We start from the raw sequence: 11,973 nt of genomic DNA, 5'->3' as shown, positions 1-11,973 counted from the left end.
CCCCAACTGGGGACCTTGCCTGCAACCCAGGCATATGCCCTGACTAGGAATCGAACTGGTGACCTCTTGCTTCACAAGCCAGCATTCAATCCACTGAGCCACACCAGCCAAAGCCTTATGTCACGTTTTAATAAAGGAAGCAGCTGAGCTTATTTAAGACCAAGATAACACTTTTATTGTGGTACAGTACTAGATATTCTTAGTGAAAGCAGAAGTTATTTTTTGCCATTGTTAATTGTCTACTAAATAGTACACACACACACACACACACACATTGGTAATTTAGGAACTAGAAATAAGATAAATGGATTAATTTTGACCATGTCTTATATTTTATTTGCCCATTTGTCATTCTCATGTCTTTATTAAAATTGAAAATAAACTTTTTCCCCTTTTTTTGACCCTTATATGGTAAGAATAAAATTGTTAACAAATAAATGAAATTGTGTTCATTTCAAAATTATTGAAAACATATTGTGGTAAGTTTTGCAGAAGTTTTTCTGAAACTTAAAAACATTAGTAAATATTAAAAGTTGAATTCAGAAATGTGAAGACTCATATTTTAAATTTAAAAACTACTAGTCCATTAGAAACCTGGAATTGTTACCTTTATTAGTAAGGATTATTTAAATGTTAATATATTTGATTTTATATTTTCCTTCTAGACTTTGGGAGTTCAGTGTGATTTCTTTCTTAGAAATGGATTCAGAACTGTTGCCACTTTAATAAAGGGGAATATGCTTTTAAGGAGCCCTTTGAAAGTCTAATAACACAAAGTATTTTCAGGTCCCTAAATTAATTTGAAACTTGTGCATGTATAGAAAGGCTACAAGAGTGACTTCTCCAATATTTTTGGCTATGTTTTATACTACTACAGGAGATAACAAAGAATGGAAAACATTTGAGTCTAAGACCTAGGCTTAGGTTTCAAAGTGCATCATCACGGTTGCCCACTGTATTAAACAAATGCAACACGTCTTTCCTAGGGGAGCGCTGCCTCGATGATGACACTTACATGGAGGACTTGTACCAGCTCAACCCGCACGCTGAGTGGGTGATCAAGTCCAAGCCGTCATAGAAGCCTTAGGCTGCGGATAACCACCAGGACTTCCTTCGTGATGCCGGCTGGGCCACAGTTGTAAATAAAAGAAACAGCAGGACTCTTATTATTTGAATGTACTGGACCGTGGAACAGTGACACTCTCAAGCCTTAAGAAGTTATAGATTTGTGCTGCTGCCAGAATTGTGTTGTTATTATGAATATTATTAGAGAATAATTATCTCTGGAGAGAGGAGAAAGTGGTTTAATTAGCTTGTAGTCTGTTTTCATATACTCTGTCAAATGTTTCCAGATGTGACAGTTTTTTTATATATATATATATGAAATATACCCCTCTTCCCTTTCACTTTTTTTTTGTAAAATCATATATACAGTAATATATGCTTTCTTCTCTTTCTCTCCTCCTCACATCTGCATTCCCCCCGATTAGGTTTGCTTTTTAACTAAAATGGTAACAAATACTAGGTATGGCAAAGTTGCGAAAACAGTACATCCTAAAGCAGCCCCCATTCAACAGTATTCCTGTGACTACGGAGTGCTGAATATTCATCTCTTTGAATCATTTGCTCAAACAATAACATTCCGCTTCTCCCTGCTGTATTGTATGAAGTGATTTGCATTTTTTTCCGTTCATCTGACATATGTGCACAGAACTGTATCCACTATCAAGAAAATAGAACTGTCAGAAACTGCCAGTTATTACTGAACCATTAAAGACTTGTATACTAAGAATAAATAAAATATATCCACGTGGAGTAACTGGATTATGGATAATAAGAGAGTGAAAGCCAAATCACTGCATGGATGCTGCCCTCTTCTAATGAAATCTAAAAAGTCGTAGCTAGCTTTACCTATTGTCATACTAGCAAGATAAATATGCATAAGCGTCTAATCCAGTAATGGGTAAGAATATATTCTACAGAAAGGTATTTTTTAAAACTCATAAGTAAGTCTGTAGGAAGAATTATTCTTCTGGGCATGATACAGTCAGATGGACAAGGTTTTGTTTGCGTACTTATTTTCAATAACCAGAGTAAATTTATTAAAATGCTGTGGAAAGTACTATTCCCAGGGATTTTAATGAACAAACCATACTGTGACAAGAGATGAGCCTTTGTACTGTAAATAAGAGGAATAAAGTGAGAGAAAAGTGTTCAATATTTTATGAGTTTAGAGTGTAGTAAATAAAAGGTGATGTAAATGAATGCTGCACAAACTGTGTTTGATACTTTCAGTAGTACTTTAGGAAAAATTACACATTCTCAGAAGCTCTTGATGTCACTCTAATTAGGGAAAATGCTGTTAATGGGAACAGTCATAAATTTTTAGCATATATTACAACACCAGCCTGTGGATATGATCATTTAACATTTTGGTGATTTGTGCCATTGCTTTTTTATTTAAAAATTTTTTATAATTAAATGCATTTTTCTAAATTACTTTCTCTTGGAATTATTACTTTTCATCCTATGTGTTCATGGGTGTTCTAATGGGCTATTTTTGTTTTTGTTAAAAGCTACTTCTACTCTTTTATTGCTTCTAGTGCTCCTGTGTAATTTTTAAAGTGGGAAGACAGGTGGGAGATAAAAACTTGTTTCTTTCTTTAATTTTTTTTCTTAGCAAATTTCTGTCCTTTAGGATTTTTCAAAACATACTGTATCCTGTTTCTGATCTTGACAATATATATTAATTTCCCATTCAGCAAACTCTTTTTATGGTTTAATTTAATGAAAACAATTAACAATATAAAAGCAAAATCAAGTGCTTAAAACAGTTTAGGTATACAGCTTCAAAAAAGAGAGTAGTAAATATAATGATTTATATAAGTGTTTTCCTGAAGTATTTGCTAATTTTCACCACATTTATTACCCATAGGGAAGGTAGGGGAGGGTTAGGCTTTTGATAATAAAGAAGTCCCAGATCTTGGTAGATAAATATGAAAATGTCATTTTATTTGGAGTTTTTTTAGAACTCATGACCCATGTTCATTGACATTGAACCATATAGCATTTAAATAACCAACATAGATGTCTACCCACACTTCTAAAGAGGAGAAACTTGAATGTGTAGAGCCTCATATGTAAATGCGCTGGAATTAACTTAGATGCTTTTCCTGTAATTTTCTTTTTCTCATAAATTTTAAATCTCAGGATAGATTAGTTTTGATTTGCTTGTGTGTGAGGGGAAATAAAAATGACAAATATATTTTCTTTGAGTCTCAAATACCCTAACTTTTAAGGGAGTTGCTGGTGAAAGTGGAGAGACAGTATTTACAGAAAACTGGTTGCCCTATTAATTTTTCAGAGATGCTGCTTCTTTTTGAAAGGGGTTTTTGTAATTCTTTATGATTTCACAGTATTTGTTTACAGCTGCAGTAGGATTCAGTGTACACTCCTTGTTAGCACTCTGGGAAAAGCAGTTTATTTTCTGACTTCCTGGGATTTTTTCATTATTGTCTTTTCCTACTTTTCTTTAAACTGGGCTGCACTTTGAACCTCATTGTCCTGATTTCTCACCTATTGATCAGTAGGTGGCAGTATTGGTCAGGGATTCCTTTGCAGTTGAACTGAGAAGCTTTGAAAGTGAACTTGAGTTCAAAGCTAAGTGGTTCAGACTCAGTGCAGGCACCTGCAAGGCAGTTAGGTAAGAACACCATTGGTCTATCATTTTGATCACCGATTCTTAAAATTGTAAATAATAATTCATTTCAGAATTTTTGTGTTCAGTCTCTTAGTGTGCTTTTATCCTTAACCTGATGAATGGAGAAGGAGGAGAAGAGATTTTTCTGAGCTGGAATTAAACATTTTGGCAATGTCTGTTTCAAGCAGAAGGCTGATAATGAGAAAATACTGCACCAGGAAGGTGAAAAGAGGGATGCCTAAGAAGCACATAACGGCCTCTGTCTTAATTTTAGTATATACATGTTTGTTTTTTTCATTTAACAAATATTTACTGGTCACCAACATATATGTGCCAGGCACGGTGTACCCTTGAAGTACATCAGTGAGCAAAATAGCTCTGTTGTCATAGAGCTTACAGCCTAGTGGAGGGAGACAAATAATGAATGAAATAAAATGGATTAATCAGTAAATACAATTATTTGTATGTTGAAAGGATGTAAGTACAATGGAACAACAACAACAACAAAGATGAGCTCTAATTGGGTTGAGCATCATCATCCCTCAAGTCAAAAGGATGGTGGTTCGACACTCAGTCAGGGCATGTGCCTGGGTTGCGGGCCAGGTCCCTGGTTGGGGGTGTGCAAGAGGCAGCTGATTAGTGTTGCTCTCCCTCTTTCTCTCTCTTGCTTCCCTCTCTCTAAGAATACATAAGTAAAATTTTTTTTTCAAAAGATGAGCAAAATTAAATGGGACAAAGAGAGGATGGATAGGCTTAATGCAGCAGTAAACAAGATCTCGTTGAACGTATAACAACTGAGCAAAGACTTGAGAGAAGTGAGGAACTTGCCACATGGATGGCTGGGAGAAGAGAATTCCAGACAGAGGGAAAAACTAGTGCAAAGGCCCAAGGGCAGGTGTGTACCTGGCTTACCAAAGATTAGCAAGGACACCAACGTCACTGCTGGAGTGAGGGCCAGTGAAAGTAGTAGATGAGGTCCAAGAGATTACAAGGGTGGTGATGGGGGTGTGACCATGGGGAGCCATGTATTAGGTGGCTATAATTTATTCAAACTGGGACATTTTTGAGAGTGGGGCAGAACACTGTTGGTGAGGACAGTAGCTATGGAGTGATGAGAAGTGGCAGACTCTGGATGTATTTTTAAAGGCAGAACCTACTAGTCTGGTATCAGAGAAAGAGAATGCATTTTTAATGGAGCATGACCACCAGATATTTGATATGAGCAATTGGAAGGATAGAGTTTTTAACAACAGAAATAAGGAAGTTGAAAGTAATGCAGGTACTCGGAGGAAGGAGGGGTTTAGGATGTGTTGAATCTGAGGTGCCTATTGGACATCCAAGTGACAATGCCGAGTAGACAATTATCTGTGCAGAAGTTTGGAGAGAGGTCTGGGCTGGAGTCACTGGAATGTAATGGACCTTTGACTTGGACCATGAGCTTGTGTGACATCACCAAGGGAGTGTGTCCACATGGATATGATAAAAAACATCACCAAGAGGCGAGCCTTGAAGCTACTCAGCTAAGGAAGTTAGAAAGACCAGAAGGAACCAGCAAGGCAATTGAAAGAAGGGACCATGGAGAAACCAAGAGATTGTGAGGTGCCAGAGACAAGTGAAGAAAGGCTGTCAAGGGAAAAGGAGCGATGTAATGTCAGATCCTAATTATAGCTCAAGTGAGCTAAAGTGGAGGAATTGACCCCGGCTTTGCCTCTGTGGAGGTCATTGTTGACCTAGCTGAGCAGTTTAGGTGAAGTGGTAATGATGAAAGACTCATTTTAGCAGGGCTGAGAGAGTGGGAGGGGAAAAAAATCAAAGACTGTGAGTATGGACAACTCTTACAAGGACGTTCTTCTGCTACACAAAGGCAAATAAATGAGATACTAACAGGCAGAAGAAGTAGGAGGTGTATTGAGGGTCTTGAATGCTGGGTTCACTCGGTTTTTCAAATCATGCAGTTAAGAGAGATTTTAAGAGGAAACATAGGCACTGTGCTAGACTACCTGGGTTAACTAATGTGACCTACACTTCTTCCTTGTACCTCATTTTCTACTTTGTATAATGAGAACTAACAGAAAATGCATTCCATAGAAGCTTACTAGAATTAATCAATATAAAGGGCTCAGGCATATATTTTCCTGTTAGTAGGTATTCAATACACTTCAGTATTTTTATAACTGGGGCTATGATCAATATCATCGGTTATCAATGCTATCTCTATCTCACTGAGGACTATTGGTTCTCGTGGCATGTTACATTACTTTTCCACCTGGAAATCGGTGCCAGTAACTCTTCCTCAGGGTGTCTGTGACACTGTGAAGGGCTCGGAAATAATTCCAGAACACTTTTTCTCTATTTCAAGTGACATCAACCCAACTTTAAATGTAATTTCAATCATTGAAGGCAAACATACGGGCATAAGGGACAGAGATCTCTCCTTGCATCCCAGACCAAAAGGCTCAGGAAGAAACAAACTCCTACCCAGTGTACTTTCCATGCTGGGGATCTTTTTCACTCTTGGACTCATCCGGGGTATTTTCCGTTGGGGCTATAGGTGCCTGCTGACAGAGGTCCCACTTCACTGTCTTGCTTCTTTCCGGGTCAGTAAGTTTTCAAATGTTGTATTTAATAAATAGAGCAATAAAAATTTTCCCTCCGTTTCAATTGGCCTCACATCTTAGAATCTGGCCTTGGCACCTGGCTTCTTTTACACGTCTGACCTAAAGTAGTGAGTGGGGCAACTTGGCGCTGGTAGAAAGGGTTTTATATGAAACATGAGAACTTCTTTGAAGGGTTTCATGAATTATTTTCACATGTAGCTGCAACACTGTATGAGGGAAACAGATTAGTTGCAAGAAAAGCACTGCTTCTATATTTCCAACTAAAGCCAATGCAAACTGGCTTTATTACCAGCAAGCTTTTTATCTTGAGATGTGAAGTCTTGACTTCTCAGCCAATGGCGCTCAGATCAGCTTCAGGGAAAGCAGCCCCACTCTTTGTGGTTTCACTCCTCGTTTGATGCCCACCTCTCATTGCACCGCAGGAGTTCAGTTCTGTTTCTTGTTGCATCTCCTATAACCTTTACAAATTGAGGGCTTTCATGTAATCTCTGACTGAAGTCCCATTTCAGGGCTGCAGTGAAGAGGAGTTTCCCCACCCCCAGGAGAGAACTTCATAAGGACAGTTACAGAGAGTGGTCCAGTTCTGAATAAGTCAATCAGTTAAAATTTTCTGTCACCTGACAGTAGCCTTCTCACAAAAACAAAAAGGAAATGATTTCACCATTACCTGTGCCTTTAAAACTCATTTCAATGGGAGAAATCTTAGAGCATCTTAGTTTTGGTTGCTTTTATTACCCAGTTTGTATTTGGCAAAAAAGAATTCTACTGAGGCCTCAAAGAGTTAACTATTGAGCCCTGACTGGTGTGACTCAGCTGGTTGGGCATCATCTGGCAAAGCGAAAGGGCACGGGTTCTATTCCCAGTCAGGGCACATTGGTTGCCGGTGTGATCCCCGGTTGGGATACCAGAGGCAACCAATGTTTCTCACATCAATGTTTCTCTCCCTCTTTTTCTCTCTCCCTTCCCCTCTCTCTAAAAAATAAATACATTTTCAAAAAAGAAGAATTAACTACTGAGAGATTATGTATCACCTTTTGTCCAGGAATCTTGAAACACATTTAAGAATGTGCCTTTCCATTCTCATCCTTGTCTTCATGTTAAGGAGGAAGAAAGGATTAACATTCTTGATTGCTAAGAAATTATTAGGCATTACTCAATAATACCTTAAGAAAATGTTGCTATGATAGGCATACTTTAAAGGTTCAGAAAGAAACAAGGTTATCCATTTATTCCACTTTCTTCCCTGTCTTACCTGTGTCTTTCCAAACATTTAAGTACTTGCTGTGTGCTACACTGTAGTTTAGATTGTGGTGATAAAAATCAATTGTATTATGCATTCCCAGAGGCGATTAGATTTAGATTTGTCGCCAGCATTGATACAAACTGGTGATAGGGAATGTATTCACAGCAAATGGACTCTGATTTGCGGGAGGCAGAACAGGTACAACTAACTGGAGCATAGAGAAAGGGCAGCCTTAATTGGATAATTGTTAAAGGAGGCAGTGGTATTTAAGCTGGAAGCTGAGTTAAGATACCAAAAACTGGACCAGGCTGGAAAGGATGAAACTCAGAACTAGGTCTATGGCAATGAAGATGAGCAAGTGTGGGTTATGCTGAAATTGCAGAGTTGGGGTCCAAAGGACATATGTGACAGTTATCCTGGATGTAAAGAAATGAGAGAGGCAGATGTTAAGGACCCCTCAGAGAACAGGGAAAGCCCTGGTTTTGGGGTAAAGGGATTGGGACAGAGTAAGGGGGTATTATGGGTGTAGAAGGGGGAAAATGAGAACTTTTATGTTGGGCTTGAGGTGTGTGAAGAGCCTGAACAGTTAGAAATTAGACCTCTGTAGGTAATAGAGCTTTGAAAGATATGTTGAAATATTTGCGTGGAGGTGATCGTTAAAACCATTGGAGCACAGGGACGGTCACCTGAGAGTATAAGGACAAAAGAGGGCTAAGGGCAGCACTGAGGTGTGTTTCCTTTCACTTAAGGAATGCACAAAAAAAGAGATTGTTGGAAGGAGCAATTCACACCATAGTAGTAGTGTCAGAAGAGTAAAAATCCTAGATGCCAGGAAAGATAGGTGTAGTGGAGGTAATGGTCAACTATGCCAAATAGTGAGAGAAGTAAACCAGACGAAGATTAAGTAGAGACCACAGGAGCTGAAGTTCGTAAGTTCAGGGCTGACCTGAGAGCAGGTTGTTTTGGATTGATGGAATAGCAGCTGGTTGCAGTTGGCCAGAATGTGGATAGGTGTTGGAGGTTATGAATATTTTGGGGGGAGGGGCAGAAGGAATAAGGTTTATCAGGGTGTTTTTTTTTTCTTTGATATTCTGCAGAGAGGGAACTTGATCATAAAATAGCTTTCATATATAATTTCTAATATTACCTGAATGTCTAGATTTAGTTATTTCAAGAGCTTCTTATTCTGTTATCAAAAATATTACTCAAAGTAAAATAACTGAATCAGTCTTGAAGAAAATTGACCATGCTGAAGGTGAAAAATCTTCCAAGAATTATGCCAATCCTTAAAAAGAGATAAGTTTTATTTTTGTAATTTTTAAATTTAAGGCTGTTTCCTAAGTTTAAAACAACTTATAAGTTCAAAAATATGGTGCTATGCCAAACAAGATTTCGAACAAGTGTTATAAGCTTTGTTTCCAAATCCTAATTATTGATAAGCAAACAGAGTGCATTAAAGTGCTGGATAACTACTGTTTTCATTTTTTTTCATTTACATACCCTCTAAAATGATTTTATACACTATATATCACCTGGCATAATTTTTAATTTAAATCTAAAATTTTTCATTATAAGTTTAAATATTGCAAAGGACATGTTGATATTTTACTTCAATTGGAATTTTAATACTACAGTGACTTAATGCCTTATTATATTTTTAAAAATGCATGAGAGTTCTTAATTAACAATAAGAGATTTTACATTGCTTCTTTCTTTCTTGAACACCTACTTCCATTGTATTTTCTCCTTAGAAATTTACCCGAAAGTAATATTTAATGGTACAAATAAATTACATTTTTCCTGCAATAAATTAAATGTACATATTGAAGTGATAGGTGATCAAACAACAATATTATATCACAAATTTTGGTAAAGTTAATAAATAGCAAAGTTTAACTTTATTGATATTGGAATTCTTAATGAGAACAGAGTTTTTAGGTTTTCTTCCTTAGTTTTACCATCTATGGTAAACTAACCATCTATCCATCATGAATGGGTAGATATTACCCATTCCTAATAAATTTAGCATCAGACCTACTTCTATTTTTCAAATATATATGTATACATATACATACAAATGTAAATAGGAATTTTAAAACTTAGTTATAGCAGTGTCCTAGTTTTTAACTATTTTAAAGTTCATAACATACCGAAAATCACAATGACCTACCATCAAAATGATTTGTGGTGATCTGCTCCCTAATAGGTCCTTCTTCATAATTGTTGAGAGCTAACAATTTGAAGCAATCTGACTTATACACAGATGTGTTGCCCAGCTGTTACAGTAATCCATTTCCCCAATTTCTGAAAAGTATACCAGAAAATGATTATTGGCCCATCAGAAGGAGTATGGTCTCTCACCGCAGACATGGTTTTGTACTGCACCAGTTTACATCAACTGAAAACCATCCCAAGTGAGGGTGAAGAGACATTTGAGTAGAGGAAAACTGGTACAGGTATTTGATATGGAGAAGTGGTTTCTAAAACTTTTATACTCATCTATATCTAAGTACCAGATATAGCTAAGTGCACATTTTATAGAACTGTCCTAATCAGTTGGTTAGCGAACTACCTACTGTGACAATAATAAAGAACAAGAAAAATAAACTTCTCTATGCAGAGAATGCAATGACTAAGATTCCAGGATATATGGTTAGTACCTGAAAATTAGTAAAAAACAAGGCCTTTGAGTTCTAGGACAACATACAACTCTTTTAGAATGAGGACCCTTTGGTACCTGACATCCACTATAAGAGAACTTGCAAATCACTGAATGGGTACAAAGGTAGCAGATGACCTCCTTGGGTGGTAAGCCCATGGTAAGCACAGAGCCAAGGATCAGGGAGAAATGTTAATTCAAACGTAAAACATAAAGTGTATTACCCTGGATCTGAACTTAAAGTAGACATGTGATCCGATGCTATGTAGGTTGTTCCATGAAGAAAAAGAGCCAGTGATCTATTCTGGCCAAAAGCATACTGAGCACCTAGGCTTATCAGAGGAAATACTAACCCCGCAGAAACTATACTCCATGGAGAGATGGTAAACCAATCCATATGTGAAGTTGTGGATACAGTAAATGAGATAATCTGTATAAACACACTTTGTCAGTTGTGTGCATCACTGTGTGAGTATCAGTCATGAGGATGGCAGGGGTGATGATGCTGTCTTAGTGGAACCAGAGCAAGTCCAGGGTAAGGCTTGCAGTAGGAAGAGCTCTGTCATTTGGAAAAGATCAAGATTCTTCAGTTTGAGAATGTTAATACTGAGAGGTGAAATCATTACAAATTATTAAGCTGTGCAAATTGTGGATTTGTGTCTGTGAAGTGAACATGAACTAAGTGTTCAAGTAAATAACGCACCCAGCAATGAGATTGTCAGCATATCGAGAACAGAGTCTGTTTCCTTCTCATCTGGCATGTTCAGTGTTTAATGCAGTAATTGGCCATGGTAGACACTCAGTGAATGTTTGTGGCTCATAAACACCTAGAGCTTATGAGCATTTGATTTAGGTAGGGTTCTAAAGTGATTCAAAGAAAATAGGCAAGTCTAGCCACAACAGAGGCATAATTATCTAAAACGAGCTGATATCTTTGTCATGTTTATCAGTTGTCATAAGGGAAGATGTCTATGTCATAACACTAGGTGGGACTCTGGGCTAGATGGCAGGAGGTATTATCCTGGTGTGGCCACTTTTCTATTTAATTCACTCATTATTCTTGTACTTAGTATATGCAATGTACTCAAATAGCAGTAAGATATAGACTATCTTCTCAAAAAATAATAATGATGTTATTAGCTTTATTAGATCTGAATGATGTTAATAGATTTATTGGGTAGTTATGATGTACCAGGCAGTGTGCTTTATATACACTGCCGTTTAATTTTTACACCTCATGTAAGCGGGTGATATTTTTATCCCTATTTTACCAGTGAGAAGCTTCCTCCACTAGGTCAGTTAAGTGGCTGTGCCAGGATTCATACCGACAACAAAGCACATGCTACTCACAATGTGTCATAATGCTCCTGACCTAATCCGGAAGATGAATCCGCAAATGCTCTGGGGATAAGAGGGAGCTATTATATCACCTGAATGAAGAAGAAGTGTCTTCACAAGATGCTGCTGAGTTGGGTCCGCGTGGCGGGTCAGGCCTGTCACACTCAGCATCTCGGAGGCCCCGCAGTTCTGCAGATGAGTAATCACTAGTAGCTAGTTGTCACTCTGCAACTATATGCTTAGTCAACACATCAGTGGGGACTCATTCAACAACATAACACTGGTGATCTTTTTAAGAAAATGCTGTGATTTGAAAATGAGTGGCTGATTAAATGATATGAAAATACCCCAGGACCAGGCTTCCATGACACGTATGCTAATAGGCATACATGTTTCTGGTAAGGGACCAGCATGC

General features: G+C 37.6%; 1 protein-coding gene across 3 annotated transcripts in view; it reads left to right on the top strand.

The window, feature by feature from the left end:
- The window catches only part of ARHGAP18 (Rho GTPase activating protein 18), a 123,453-nt gene extending 120,954 nt beyond the window's left edge, over window positions 1–2,499 (top strand). For all 3 annotated transcript variants that reach the window (XM_045843660.1, XM_045843658.1, XM_045843659.1), the window contains one exon: window positions 987–2,499. Coding sequence is in view for 2 of the 3 variants with exons in the window: in XM_045843658.1 (XP_045699614.1) it covers window positions 987–1,078 (92 nt within the window). In the remaining variant the exon portion in view is untranslated. The remainder of the gene's footprint in view (window positions 1–986) is intronic.
- The last annotated feature ends 9,474 nt before the right edge of the window (window positions 2,500–11,973 follow it).

Source organism: Phyllostomus hastatus, unplaced genomic scaffold (assembly GCF_019186645.2).
Source record: "Phyllostomus hastatus isolate PE091 unplaced genomic scaffold, TTU_PhHast_1.1 phas_contig_40, whole genome shotgun sequence".
In the NCBI taxonomy this organism is placed as follows: domain Eukaryota; kingdom Metazoa; phylum Chordata; class Mammalia; order Chiroptera; family Phyllostomidae; genus Phyllostomus; species Phyllostomus hastatus.
This window is presented reverse-complemented; position numbering and strand designations above follow the sequence as displayed.